This window comes from Cherax quadricarinatus, unplaced genomic scaffold, assembly GCF_038502225.1.
Source record: "Cherax quadricarinatus isolate ZL_2023a unplaced genomic scaffold, ASM3850222v1 Contig12, whole genome shotgun sequence".
Classification (NCBI taxonomy): domain Eukaryota; kingdom Metazoa; phylum Arthropoda; class Malacostraca; order Decapoda; family Parastacidae; genus Cherax; species Cherax quadricarinatus.
The window spans coordinates 535948-552197 of NW_027195038.1; the positions used below are offsets into that span (position 1 = coordinate 535948).

The following is a 16250-nucleotide window of genomic DNA, read 5'->3' on the forward strand; positions in this document are numbered from 1 at the left end:
AGGTACCTAAAGTCAGTACCTGACCAACCGGGCTGTGGTTCGTACATCAACTTGTGTATGGCCAGTAGTAACAGCCTGGTTGATCAGACCCTGATCCACCGTGAGGCCTGGTCTCAGCCTGAGCCGCGGGGGCGTTGACCCCTGAAACCCTCTCCAGGTAAACTCCAGGTAGGGTCAACATTCAGTAACACTACCTATGTTATAATGGAAGGTGTTTAGGACTAATTTCCTACTGTAGGCACTACAAAATTGTTTACTTCCTCTAGTACAATATTGGTTCATAACCTTTGCAAAATTTGAAGGCAGATTTTGTAGACTCTGGTTGTTAGCAGTTATATAACCATGATTGAGGACCCAGGTGACATCTAGGCTGGTGGACTCTAGATGAATAGACTGACGCTAATTAATTGAGTCAGTCAAGTATACACACACAAATATCAGTAATATGTAATCTAGTCTGTACTCCATATCTTTCAGGAGGACTCTGGCCTGTATTCCGAACTTGTGCGTGATATGATTGAAGATGGCGAGTGTCGCCTCATTGTCAGCATTAATGACCTCCGCAAAAAGAATTCTCAGCGTGTCACAGGGTAAGTCATGTGCTATGTTGTTAATAATAATAACAATAATAATAATAATAATAATTGGGTTTTTTGTTGTTCTTAAGTGCCTGTTCTTTCAAGAAGTTCACAAATACTCTCACAAGAAGCCTAAATGCAAAATCAGCAATGAAGAAATATATACTGAAGTTTGTATTACGGATGGCATGGTTGTTGGGATCGCCAGAGTGACGGCATGGTTGTTGGGGTTGCTAGAATGATGGAACGGTTGTCAGGGGTTGCCCGAGTAATAGCACGGTTGTCGGAGTTGCAAGTTCTTGGAAAAGATGTGTCCTACTCATCTAAAACTCAGTACACATATCCAGCATATTGCAAGAAAAGTATAAAATGTGGGGATACTCTTAAAAGTGACATTAAGTAGCAACCTCTATTTTCCTTACTTTGTTAGTACTATATCATATATGGTGTGTGTGTGTTTGGGGGGGAGGATCGACAAGCGCTGACCATCATACACTAATCATACAACAAGAGGCAGCCATCAGAGTTACATCAAATGCTAGTTATAAATACTAATCAACTGTATTCAGAACTTGAAACATACATGTCATTCATACATTGTACTGTATGTGTGTACTTTATATCTTCAGCATAGTAAACCATAGTACGTACTAAATCAGATCTAAGATTCTTCCTGGAGAGCTGCAACACAATTCCTGTCTCTCCAAGAAGAAAGATAATCATTAGAATAAAAAGTAACAGTACCATGACTGGAACAATATGCAAATAACCCGTACACAGGTAAATGAAACTGACGATGTTTAGGTCTGACTAGTTCATGTTCCAAGTCAGACTGAAACGTCATTGTGAGTTTTTCTCCTATGTGCTGGTTAATTGTGCAAAATCTATTAGATATTCCATGTGTACATCTGATTGCATGTAGAAATGTTATGCAAATTAAGGGGGTCAAAAATGTGTAATGTTCTAGAATAAAGGAAAAGCTGTAACTTGAGTATCTTCAGACTGCCACTCCAAACAGTGTGTCTAGCTCTGATGAGCTGTTATCTTCAGTACTATTGTTTTTCGTCATAAGCTTGTTTCCTAAGTTTATATTAAAGTTTCCGTGTGTGATGTATGGTAGTTGTTAGCACACTAGTTATTACCTTAATATTACTTCTCAGTGTGCTTCATATAATTGTGATTTAAACCACTGTTCAGGAGTGACTGCTATATATTCTACTGTAAGTTCTAATTTTTTCAGTTGTTTCTTCTACAGTATTGAATTGCTATGATATTGTATTTAGATACAATACTGTATTAAACCAGCAATTTACTTAGTTTGTTAATAGTATACTGGGATATAATTTTTATTTTTTCTTCTGATGTTATTGTCATCTGTCATTTTCTCACATTTGTGTAACAGGAAATGTTATTTATTCACAAATTTAGGATTTCTCTTTTTTATACTATTTTTAATACTGTTAATATTCATTTCTTTCAATTTCTTCTTACTTTGGGCCAGTAAAAATAGAATAGCATTGAAGTATAAACTTTCTTAAGTGAATTTTTATGCAAGGACTAAGTATTGAACATTGCCCAGCATATATACCTAATAAAGAGGGACCTATTGAGACCACATAGTGATGATTAGATGAGCATCAGTAGTTACAGCCAACAATAATAGTTCTAAACCTGGCATCATTTTCAGGCTGCTAAACTGTGCCTACGAGGAAGTGCCAGCATTTCACCGAGCCCTGAAGGAGTATGTAGCATCAGTTGATGCTAACTATGCCAAGAATAAAGAAGAACTTTTTGTTGGGTTTGAGGGGAGTTTTGGCAGTAAGCATGTGTCTCCACGATCACTGACTGCCAGGAACCTGGGTAATCTAGTGTGTGTTGAAGGCATTGTTACCAAATGTGAGTCTTCATATTTTTGTATTGTACTGGAATGCTAGTTTTGTATTTGAAGCACATTGTCCAGTTTCAAGACACTTTATTTTAAATTTGCAATATCTTGGGCTCTTAGTGCCTGTTTGTGAAATTATTTTTTACATTCCATTGGTTAAAGCACTTGCTACATCCTCTCAAGAATTCGTTTCATTGGTCTACCACTGTGATAAAAAAAATTACTACTATTCCATCACTCCACTTTTTTTATCAGTTTACAGCTGTTGCCTGTTGGCATCCCTGTTTTAGATAAAAAATTTCTGGTCTTTCATATCACTTTATGACCTTACATGTTATCAGTCTTGGGCCCATTGTTGTTGTTTATAATATACAGTGGACCCCCGCTTAACGATCACCTCCAAATGCGACCAATTATGTAAGTTTATTTATGTAAGTGCGTGTGTACGTGTATGTTTGGGGGTCTGAAATGGACTAATCTACTTCACAATATTCCTTATGGGAAAAAATTCGGTCAGTAATGGCACCTGAACATACTACTGAAATGAAAAAAGTTCGTTAACCGGGGGTCCACTGTATATCAAAGATCTTGATGAGGGAATTACAAGTGATATGAGCAAATTCGCCAATGACACAAAGATAGGTAGGATAATTGATTCAAACGTAGATATTGGGGAACTTCTGGAGAATTCAGACAAACTCAATACCTGGTCAGAAAAGTGGCAGATGCAGTTCAGTGTAGATAAATGCAAGGTTCTGAAGCTTGGGAGTGTCCATAACCCTTGCACTTAAAAGTTAAATAATGTAGAGCTTAGCCATACAGATTGCGAAAAGGACTTGGAGCGTTATTGGGTACGGGAGGATATTCTTGGGAAGCTTTGAGTAGGGGTCGTTTTGATAAGGACCTGCCTTGTATGGGCCAGTAGGCCTTCTGCAGTGTTCCTCCATTTTTATGTTCCCCTCTTCCTCCCATCAGCCAGAGTGGGCATCTTCAGTGCTTTCAGTTTCTCATCCTAGAACTCATTTTCAAACTGGTTACCATTTTGTAGCCCTATTTTTGAACCTTTTCTGATTTATTCCATGCATATTCTAATTTTGGCCTAGGGTACCATATGTCATAAACAGATTGTAATAATGGTGGTAGAATTACCGACAATATGTAAAGTAAAAGGACACAAGTGCAACTAATGTGACATTTTATTGTGGCAACGTTTTGCTCTCCAGGAGCTTTGTCAATGGCTTTGGTAACGGCTTGACAAAGCTCCTGGAGAGCGAAACGTTGCCACAATAAAATGTCACATTAGTTGCACTTGTGTCCTTTTACTTTACATGTCATAAACAGCTGTTTTAGCATTTCTCCCTTCATATATTAAAGAACTATTTTATTCTTCACTAGCATAGCATAGGAGTTTCTCAAAATTCGTTGATATCTGCTGGTGTCTTGAGTTTTTGTTAATAAAATACTCTTAGGTCCCTTTCTCTGTTTTACACTTTCAGTATTTTGCCAGTCTTCATTCTTCATTGTGGTTTGATTTCACTTCCATTTCTGTTATATACCATTTTCTTTCTTTCTTCTTCTTTCAACACACCGGCTATATCCCACCGAGGCGGCGTGGCCCAAAAGGAAAAACGAAAGTTTCTCCTTTTACAGTTAGAAATATATACAGGAAAAGAGGTTACTAGCCCCTTGCTCCCGGCATTTTAGTTGCCTCTTACAACACGCATGGCTTACGGAGGAAGAATTCTGTTCCACTTCCCCATGGAGACGGCAGACTTGTTGAAAAAAAAAATAAAAAAAAGAACTAGAAAGAAACTAGAAGAAAACCCAGAGGGGTGTGTATATATGTGCTTGTACATGTATGTGTAGTTTGACCTAAGTGTAAGCAGAAGTAGCAAGACATACCTGAAATCTTGCATGTTCATGAGACAGAAAAAAGGACACCAGCAATCCTACCATCATGTAAAACAATTACAGGCTTTCGTTTTACACTCACTTGGCAGGACGGTAGTACCTCCCTGGGTGGTTGCTGTCTACCAACCTACTTCCTATGTTATATACCATTTATCTACGTTAAATTATCCTCTATCCATCACTCCATTTACCTCATTAATACACAGTGCAATGAGGTCACCACCAGCATCCTTAGGGAATCCTGAGAAGTCTCACTATGAGATGCTAGGGCCAGCATAACTTTTTTCTTACTGAAATGCCTAACAGGGTAGGGTATTACAGAGCTTTCGACATTAAAAACTGCCTGGCCTCCATCTGGCATACTTAATGACTAGCACTCTAGAAGAATTTCTTAACTGAAAGCTGATTTGTTTGTTAGTGTTTTTTTTTTTTTTCAAAAATTTTTCAATACTTATCAATTAAACTGGCCTATAGTTTAAAGGGAGTTCGCTTTCAGCTTTCTTTTAAATGTTGGCAGAAAGTGTGCCATCTTCCATTTGTCTGCCAATTTTCCTTCTTAAGAAAAAATAAAAAAAATTTCCAAAGTGGGCTGCTCAGTTCTTCTGAACATTCTTTTAAATCCATGGTGCTGTCTCATCTGCTCTTGTGTTTTTTTTTTTTTTTCAACATCCAGTAATAATTTCTTCAATATTTCACTTCTTTTGGTATCCTATAACTCAGTTATTTATTCAGGGTGTTTATTCTACTATGTATAAAATATCTACCCTTGTAAACACCGAAACTTGCTATTTAGCATTTCGGACATTTCCTCCACTTCAGTGATTGTTGCCATCTCTAATTCTTTACATTTTGTCTTCAATATGTAGTTTCCTCTTTACAAACTTGAAAAATATTGATTCTGTTTATTACAGTAGACCGTCATTTAGCACAAGTTTATTTGGCACAATTTGGGTATAGCACGATTGAAGAATTGTGGCACAATTTTATGTAACACGTAGTATGATGAATTTAACACGGTTCAGTTTGCGGGAAGGAAAAAAAACTTCCCCTTTCCTCAAGCAGCCGCCTTGTTGTGGTTCAGCAGGGGAGACCTCCCGCCGTCTCCAAGCCACCCTCCCACCACCAACCCACCATCCTACCATTTGTACTTCATGTGTGTCCAGTCCAACTTCTCTGCTACGAGCTTGTGATTGTGAATTGTGTTTTGATCTTTTAATTGCTTTATCTTGTATCTGCCAAGCAATCGTGACACCCAGAAGGCATACCAGTGTTGCTCAAAGTGGCAAGAAAAGGTGTAAGCATTTAATTAAGTCTTAGAATTAATGAAGGAAACAAAGATATTAGACAAGACATCCTGTTGCCATAATGAAGTGTTACTTTGTACACATAAAAAGAGATAAACATAAGTTTGTGTGACTGACTGACTTACTGAGTGACTGACTGACTTACTGAATGACTGACTTACTTACCGAATGATTTGACTGCCTGACTTACTAAATGACTTGACTGACTTACTGAATGACTTGACTGACTGAATGACTTGACTGACTGAATGACTTGACTGACTGAATGACTTCAACTTCAACAACTATCAACTTCAGTACCAGAACCTCTACCATCCACCTCAGCCCAGTAGGGCCACAACATAACTCTCCACTCTCTTCACAATCATCCACAAACACCAGCACCCACAATTTAAGGTAAGAAATATTGTTATTTCTGTTACATTTGTAGTCTTAAGCAGTAAAAACAACATAATACATCTTAACAATTAACTACAATTACATATTCACTTTTATTTTTGTAAGATGTGGAGGCCTAAAAAAAATTGTTTGGCTTTTTTTTTTGAGCTCTCAGGAACATAACCCTATTTTTCCCATAAGTTCTTCAGTTCATCTAACACGGTTTTACCTAACATGGTGTTTTCTTTCCTCTTTACCTCTGTAGTGTATTTAATTTCTGGCTTGCTTGTATCTCTTGTATGTCTTTGGGTTGGCCCTCTTCCTGTGTTGTTTCCAAGGTCTTTCATTATTTTTCATATCTCTCCAACACCTTGCATTGAGTTGGTCTTTAATATTTCTTCATTTACTTTATGGAGTAAATTGCTTAACCCTTTCAGGGTCCAGACCCTTTTTCTGAAAATTGCTCTCAGGGTCCAAGAATTTAAAAAAAAAAAAAAAACTTATGAAATGACAGAGAATCTTTTCCCAAAGGTAATGAAACCAAAAGTACAAAATTTGATTGAATACTCTCGCAAAGTTAGCGGTCTCGGTGATATTTACGCATCGACAATTTTGCCCACTTTTGTGTCCTATGTTAGGCCACTTACATTGTTCCAGTCCACCAAATTCTTATCTATTTCACAAGTATGCCTTCCATTCTGTTGATTGAGTACAAGAAACTGCCCATTTAATTATTTTGACTACCTAGTAAAGGGATCAGAAATTGATAATTTGGCCAATTTCACACGAAATAAAAAAAATTGCCAGTTTAAAAATGGAGTACAGAGTAAGCACTGTAGACATTCCTTGAATTGAAACATTCCTCTGTTTATAATTATGTCCCCAGGCTTCATATTTTTAATTTTTATTTATACGAAAAAATAGAAGATTTACTGTTATGCAGACTACTGCATTATTGTAATAATTGTATAAATAATGTTAGTGCATTTGTGAAGATGTATTAGACCAACCAGTTGGACATGTATTGGACGAGTGATGTAATTTGTGTCCTCTGGAATAATGGCAAAAGTCGAACATTTCCACTACTTTGAGCTCAATTTCAAGATACTTTTAGCCTTGAAACCAATCAAAATCGTCTCTGTTTCTGTAAAATATCTTCCATTCTGTGAAATGATACCAAGAAACTGAGAATACAACCATAAAAACCAACTGAAAACACACTGCAAAGTTGCTAATTTAAACCAAAACCACTTGCATTTTTTCCCATTATGCACTGTGTGGGCAGGATTTTTTTATATTTTGCACACTTTATAGACATTCTCGCATATCTAGGCCCATAGGTACCACTCACAGCTTATCTGAGTGAGCTGAACTCATCACTTAGTTCTCTGGCACTGATCATGAGCTCAAAGCCGTAGAGCTATGGCATGGACCTCTAAAAGGTTAATGCCAATTTCATAAATATTGCAGAACTTGTTGTATCCATCATTTATATCTGTCTCTTGTAATATTGTATACTATTCAGTTTATTACTAATATTGCTTTAACCCCTTGACTGTCGCAACCCCCAATCCTGAAGTGTCTCCTGGTGTCGCAAAATTTCAAAAAAAGAAAAAAAAATATTTTTTCTTATGAAATGGTAGAGAATCTTTTCCCGATTGTAATGACACCAAAAACATGAAATTTGATGGAAAACTGATGGAATTACACTCGCGAAGTTAGCGACCTCGGCGATATTTACAAACCGGCGATTTTGCCCACTTTGACCCATATTTTCGGCTAAATTCCATTGTTCCAGTCGACCAAACTCATAGCTACTTCTTTAGAACTCCATTTTTTCTATCAATTGAGTACAAGAAACTGCCCATTTACCGATTTCAACTACCCAATAACGTGGTCAGAAATTTGCAATTTGGCCAATTTCACGAAAATTAAAAAATATGACAATTTCAAAATACGGTCCAGAATGAACAATGCAGACATTCCTGGCTCTAAAATAACATTTTCTTTGTTCATCAGTCACATCTCCAAGCCCCTCTGATATTACTCTTGCTTTCTATTTTTGAATTTTTATTCAAACAAAAAATAGAAGATTTACTGTTATGCAGACTACTGCAATACTGTAATAATTGTATAAATAACATCAACCCATTCATGACTTCATATTAGAATGGCTAGTTGGACATTTATTGGATAATGACATCGTTTGTTTACTTTCGAACATCGGCAAAAATCAAACATTTCCCATATTTTGAGCTCCATTTCCAGGTTCTTTTTATAGTAAAATCAGTCAAAATCACCTTTATTTCTATAATATGTTTTCCATTCTATCAAATGAGACTAAGAAACCGAGAATACAACCATAAATACTACACGAAAATAGACCACAAAGTCGGCATTTTAATTAAAAAACATAACATAAGAAAGGAGGACCACTGCAGCAGGCCCATACTCGGCAGGTCCTTTACAATCCATCCCACTAACAAAACATTTGCCCAACCCAATTTTCAATGCTACCCAAGAAATAAGGTCTGATAACTCAGTCCACTCATTTGCAGGTCCCAATCAAATCCAACCCCTCCCACTCATATATTTATCCAACCTAAATTTGTAGGCAGGAGAGGTGCAGCAGTCGTAGGTGGTGTCACATTTGTCCAATGTGGAAGTAGGTCGTGCCCAAGGGTTAGGGAAGCGAAGAATTCCCAAGTGTTAAGATCCCAAGAAGTTGCAGTGTCTGACAGGATTGTAGATGAATGGTTCAGAGAACCGACATGTTAAATTAGACACATGTGCAACTCTTGGGTATCTTTATTGAGGAAACGTTTTGCCACACAGTGGCTTCATCAGTCCGTACAAAGGAGAAACTTGAACAGGGGGAGAATGAGGTAATCAATCCCTCAACCTTGAGTCGATGTGGTCAGTCCATCGAGTCGGAGTGACCGGTCGGAGTTTTTTTTTTCTCATTATGCACTGCATGCTCCAAGATTTTTTTTATATGGTGCACACTGACCACACAGACCCATTCTCTCACATGTGGGCCTACCAGCTTTCTCCTGCTTGATTTGAAACCGCTAGAATTTATGAGTATATATACGTCAAACACGGTACCTCGTAAGACGTATATTTACAATGTCGACAGTCAAAGGGTTAAAGCAGTTGTTCCTGTTTGTGTTTCTTTTTCCTCTCCTGGGTTATATTTAATAGCATATGTTAACTCCAGTGAAACATGATCACTTTTTTCAAGTGGGTTACGATAACTTGCTGAATATTTCTTCCAGTGTTCAAGTAAATACCAGGTTGGGTACTGACAGTGTGTTACATTCTCTTATTTATATGCTGTTGCATAAAAAACCCAGTCATTATGTTAGGTAGTGATCTCTGTGGCATCCATTGCTGTTAGTTTCACGTGTGGACACATTGTCCTCGTGTAATTTGTGGTTTTAGATTAAACTTTGGTGATAACTAGGGTCAGAAAGTTTTCTAAAATACGAGTAAGTGGAATTTTTTTACAATAGTCAGCTCTTGCAAAAAGTGTTTATATAATGTGATTTTTTGCAAATGCAATTGACAAATTGATTTTGCAAAAATTGAATAGCACGTACTGTGAAGACTTTTCACATTCTTAAATTTTGGATGCATTTTTTCAATCACACTTCAAAAAAAGAAATGCACTATATAGAGGGCCTTTTTAAGAGAGCTTATTGTAGTTTTAAAGTTTGCATTTGTTAATCTGATATAACTTATTTTTGCAGGTTCACTGGTTCGTCCCAAGGTGGTACGCTCGGTCCACTACTGTCCCACCACCAAGAAGACATTAGAACGACGCTACACAGACATGACATCATATGAACCATACCCATCGTCGGCGCTGTACCCGACTAAAGATGAAGATGGTGGGCTCAGCAAAGTTATTCATGCACCATTGCTGTAGTTATAAGTTGCTTGTGCTGTAACTCAGAACATCAGACTTTTACAAGCTTGTGTCTGAGTCTGATACATGTACATTAGAGACAGATTGACAGTTTCTGGTACCATAGGAACTGTTTCCCAACTAATAAACATTCACTTGCCTCAAAGCACTATGCATAAACACACAACACATCCTTGCCTAGTACCAACTTGTACTATTTTTTTTTTTTTTTACACAGGGTTTGACAAGGTTAGGTTCAAGATCCCTAGCTTTATTGACAAGCTATTTACAGGTTAAAGATTCCTAACTTTATTGACAATCTATGGGGAAATGTTCTCTACTCTTTTATACTAATCACTTACCTTTCTACCTATTGTCACATTGTGTTGTATTGCTCCATGATGCAGCCTGTCAAGTGTCTTTTGCAACTTGACTGCAACGATTGGCTCGTGTCTTATCCAAGTACTGTTCACTTAGGTGCATCATTGCAACCACAAAATCATACATGCATTTGTTTTACTAAATGCACTGTGTTCTGCAGTATGCTTAAAATCACTGTTTTTTGCCTGTGTTTTAGAAGATGGAAACATCTTTTTGGGAGAGAAGAGAGGAATTTTATAGGTGCAAGTCATTGTCTGAACCACTATTCTCATATTAAAGTTGCCCCCCCCCCCCAAAAAAACAAAATTGCGAAGAGGAACCTAAAAACGTTTTGCCTGTGGATGGGTTTTCCAGGAGAAGTCCCTCTATGCAATTGTGAATTTTTAGCCACTTATTGACATTGTGCCATTTGTTTCCATATTAACCCTTTGACTGTCGCAACCCCAAATCCTGGTGTCGAAGAATATTAAAAAAAAAAAAATTTTTTTTTCTTATGAAAATGTTAAGAATTTTCTAATTGTTTTAAGCCCCCCCAAAAGTTTTTGCGATCAGTAATTACAAAGATATAGAAGAGTAAAGTTGGCAGAAAATGAGCCGCATACAGTAACAGCGGCGAATGCCACTCACTCGGTAAACTTTGGTTTACTTGCATTGGAAGGTTTTTTTTTTTTTTTTTTCACTATTTTATTTTTTCCACATAACTTACATGGCCTGCAAGACCAAAGTAAGGTGCAATGTACATATATACACTCGTTGTATACAACACAATAAGCGCACAAACATAATTATCAATATATTGTTTACAAAACTTGTTTACACAAACAATACAAAAAATTTATTACTATTGTTCTATAATATATATACAAATGTACAGTCACTAGACGTATTCCTAGAAGTTCTGCAGCTTGTGGAACTCTTTGAAACATGGTTTCATACACAGTGGTGTTTTACACTCCTCACACATAAAACTAGTGCCTGTGTTTTTGTGGGCATTTTTTTTTTTTTTTGTATGTGCACAGACAAAATGCCTTGTCTGAGCAGTTTTCTTCCAAGTAGTGGCAGGCAGTTGTGTTAAGTAGTGGCAGGCAGTTGTGTTAAGTAGCTATCCTAGGTAAATGTGCTGAGTCAGGGTCCCACAGCTGTCAAAATAACATTGTCTCATTACTCACTCCCCCTACTGCCTGTCAATACGATGGGGTTGGATGCTCGCTTCCCCTCCATCCTCCTAGTAATTATCTTCCTTTCTACTACTTCCTTCTCCTTCCTTTCTTTCTTTCTTCTGGTATCCTGGGCATTGCTTTCTGTCACAAACTCCTCAAAACCATGAAACTGATCTTCACTGGTACTTCCATCTGTGTTAGAGCATCACTTGTGAAGAGAAGAGTCCCAGATTCGCCCGGGAGTCACATATTTCTTACCGCTAGGCATGCTGAAAAGACTACTGAAATGGCATTCCCACAATGCACCACTGGCTCCTCGATTTTTTTTATGTGGTGCACACTGACCATGGAGACCCATTCTCTTACATATGGGCCTACCAGCTTTCTCTTGCTTGATTTGAAGCCGTTAGAATTTTGGTGTATTAATAAGTCAAAGATGGTGGCTCGTAAGACGTATATATATGACCGAAACAGTCAAAGGGTTAAAAGTGGCCAAAAAAAAAAAAAAAAAAAAAAGATGGGACTGTGAAATTTAATTGGCAAAGGAATTGGACAAATCTAAATTGTTGTTTCCAAGCATGAGTCATTTAGTGCAAAGCATAGTGGAGGCTCGATCCTCTGTTTGACAATTACAACCCAGTTTGTGATTAGTCAGACTGTTCTTGAAGAATGCATGATGAAGCTTAGTGAGTGGCTTGCTAGTCTGCTCAGTGTATCACTACAAACACTTGCATTACTTGATGCTGTACTTGTAAGATGTCTAACATGATTCCTATATACAAAACTTGAGAGACATCTCTTATCAAATCACTACCCATTCAGCCTGATCTCAGTGGGGGGAAAATTTAGAATCTAAGTTATTAGATATAATTAGAAGCCACCTTAATGAGCATAATTTCATTAAAGACTCGACTACAGATAAAACATTACCAAATTTTTTGCCAATATGCTGTTTTATGCTGATACTGATACCATCAGAATTAGCCAATACCTACTGATACCAACATTTTGGTACAGCCATTTTCTGAACATGGGTAATATTCCTTATTTGTTATGAGTTTTGTAGTTATTCCCTGTCATTTGTATTTACACGTGTGAGTATATTTGAGTTGATATAATGTATGATATTTGCAGGTAATTTACTAGAGACAGAATATGGCCTGTGTATTTACAAGGATCACCAGACTATAACCATCCAGGAGATGCCAGAGAAGGCTCCGGCAGGCCAGCTGCCACGTTCTGTTGATATTGTCTTGGATAATGACTTGGTTGACAAGTGTAAACCTGGAGATAGAGTTCAGGTAAATGTTACAAACCTTCATACATTTATTTCAGTCTTTAGAAAAACTAAATAAAGTTGCTTTTCTGCAAGGCACTTGAAGGCTGTCAGGGAGATGCTGGAGGGAACTTTACAAAGTGAGAATTTATTGAGAGATGGTTATGTATTTTAGTAGCACTGTTTGGTGTCAGTGCAACCTGGTCATGGACCAGGCCATGGGGTGTTGACTAACGAAATATCCTCCAGGTATTAGCCTCGCTAATACCGTTTTTTCTGTATTTCTCGGGAATTTTGAAGTATGGCGTGCACAGTCTCGTGTAAAGTCACTGTTAAAGTAAGTCACTTTTCCCTCTTCACTACAAGTTGCAATATAATCACCAAAGGGAGTGTTAAGTTTCTGCCTCTTGTACTGGTGGGTATATGCAGTGTACACAGACCTTGCCAGGTAGTGTTCCACTTTGGATACAGAGTCTACCATTGTAAGTTACTTTTCATCACAGTTGAAGAAAAAAGTGCCAGTTTTAATAAATATGTGCCTCTGCTCTTAAGTTCTCAAATTTTACCACTTAAATCTTTTTTAGTGACAGTCCGTACTGCTGTGGAATGGATTTTCTTGAATGAAAATTTGTGCCACAGGAATTGTATTAAATGCAGTCAGGTGCAACAATATCTTCGAAAAAAAAAATATTCTTAGTGTTTCACTTCCAAGAACCAGTCATCACAGCACTACCTTGTGTTCTTAATAAACGCATCGGTTCTCGCTGATTCTCTCGTGAGTTCATTTTCAAATTCAAATTATTCCAAATTATTACATTGTATTAAAGAAGCAGTTACTCTCTAACTGCTTCTTTAACACAGTTAAGGTTTGAACAACTATTTTCTTTGAGGTTCCAGGCTGAGGTTATGCAGACGGTAACTCAACACTGCCACCAGCCTTGAAACGCTGCATCCAGTCCCTCACTGAATGGTCACACACACAAAGATTCTCCACTATTTCTTTTGTCTGGTGCCCAGCTTTGTGAGGCCCTATGATATGAGCTATAGTTTCAGGTGTTAACCTTTAAACTGTCCAAACGTAGATCTACGTTTTTTCAACATTTGAAAGTATGTAAAAAAAGTAGATCTTTTTTTTTACATTTGAAAACATGTAAAAAACGTAGATCTACTTTTGGAGCACTACACATGTGAACGTAGATCTATGTTGGACAGTTTAAGGGTTAAAGACTTCTTTTTACCCATAATCAAACGTGTACAGCCCCAAAACAAAATGGAACACCGAACAAAAGATGGGGCGGATGAGAGAACAGTGCAATGCTTCCTCTCACCACGGCAGCCACGTGAGCAGTGAGAAGTCACTGTGAAGTGTGGCGGCAGGCCGAGATGTCATGATTATGGCTGCTATTCAGCAGAATGCACTGATGAAAAAAGACCCCCCTGTATGGTAGGCCTTTGATTTTCGCCATGGCATTATGCCGGGGCGCTCACTCGGCATAATGTCGTGACGAGCAATGTAGATACACGTATAGATAAATATAATATAGATATAGATACAGATAAATATCGATACTTGAGTTCTGGAGATGGGAAGTACAGTGTCTGCACTCTGTTGCAGTTTTATAACTGTAGTGTAAAGCATCCCTCTAGCAACAGTGATGGAGTGAATGATGATGAAACTTTTTCTTTTTCGGGCCACCCTGCCTTGTTGGGAATCAGCCGATGTGTTAATAAAAAAAATAATATAGATATACAGATACAGATTAAGATGCAGATAGATTAAGATGCAGATAGATAAAGATGCAGATATAAAGATACAGTGGACCCCCGGTTCGCGATACTAATCCGTTCCTGAGAGCTCATCGTAAACCAAAAATATCGGAAAGCGAATCAATTTTCCCCATAAGAAATAATGGAAATCAAATTAATTGTGCAAGACACCCAAAAGTATGAAAAAAAAAAACTTTCACAACATGAAATATTAAGTTTAATGCAATAGAATAGTAATTACAATAACAACAATAACAATAAATAACAATAAATAATGAAAGAATAATTGACCCTTACCTTTAATGAAGATCTGGTGATGATTGATGGGATGGGAGGAGGGGAGAGTGTAGATGGTGTTAGCATTTAGAAGGGGAATCCCCCTCCATTAGGACTTGAGATAGCAAGTCCTTTTCTGGGGTTACTTCCCTTCTTTTAATGCCACTAGGACCAGCTTGAGAGTCACTGGACTTCTGTCGCACAACATAACTGGCAGCCTCACCATGCCTAATCACATTATGTATACCACTACGATTCTTAAATCTTTCAAACCAATCTTTGCTGGCCTTAAATTCACTCGCATCACCACTAGTTGCAGGCAGTTTTTTTCACCAAATCGTCATGCAACTGCCTAGCCTTTTCACAAATGATTGCTTGAAAGATGCTGTCTCCTGCTATCTGTTTTTCATTTATCCACACCAATAACAGTCTCTCAACATTTTCTAACACTTGGGGTCACTGTTTCATAATCACAGTTGCACCTTTTTCAAGAACAGCTTCCTTGATTGCTGTTTTCTTGCTCACTATAGTAGAGATGGTTGATTGGGGTTTACTATACAACCTGACCAGCTCCGACACACGCACTCCACTTCGTACTTTGCAATTATCTCTTTCTTCATTTCAACAGTCATTAGCACCCTTGGTCTCGAAGGGTTGGCACTGGGAGCATTCTTGGGGCCCATGTTGACTTATTTTGCAAAAACAGGCACCAAAAACAGTGATAATATGGATAATATGGAATGTACCGAATGTATCCTTAGATGCGCGCACACTGGCTGACTTGTAAACACTGGCACACATGGGGCAGTTCAGGCCACACATAGACACGTCTCATACGAACCACATCGCATACCGGGTTTTGTATCAGGAAGTGAGGCAAATTTTCTGCGATATAATGCATCGGTTACCGGATTTATCGGATACCGATAGCATCGCGAACCGGGGGTCCACTGTACAGATATATAGATACAGATAGATATATAGATACAGATAGATATATAGATACAGATAGATATATACTTAGGTCACACTAAACATACATGTACACATTTATTTATACACACTCGTTGAGTTTTCTTTGATTTTATCTTAGTTCTTGTTCTAATTACTTTTCATTTTATATCCATGTGGAAGTGGAATAAGAATCTTTCCTCCGTAAGCCATGCGTGTTGTAAGTCAACTAAAATGCCAGGAACAATGGGCTAGTAACCCTTTTTCCTGTAAAAATTACTAAAAAGAATAATAAGAAGAAAATTGTCAAAGTGGGAAGTTTGAATGTGCTTGGATGTTGTGTGAATGATAAGAAAGATGATTGTGGATGTTATGAATGAGAAGAAGCTGGATATCCTAGCTTTAAGTGAAACAAAACTGAAGGGGGTGGGTGAGTTTCAGTGGAGAGGAATAAATGGGATAAGGTCAGGGGT

At 37.7% G+C, this 16250-nt stretch overlaps 1 protein-coding gene across 1 annotated transcript in view; it reads left to right on the plus strand.

Annotated features, from left to right (window-relative positions):
• Positions 1-16250, plus strand: part of Mcm3 (minichromosome maintenance 3) — an 82418-nt gene that overhangs the window by 4101 nt on the left and 62067 nt on the right. The window contains exons 2-5 of the mRNA XM_070079747.1: positions 478-590; positions 2266-2474; positions 9809-9949; positions 12642-12808. Coding sequence (XP_069935848.1) covers positions 478-590; positions 2266-2474; positions 9809-9949; positions 12642-12808 — 630 coding nt within the window. The remainder of the gene's footprint in view (positions 1-477; positions 591-2265; positions 2475-9808; positions 9950-12641; positions 12809-16250) is intronic.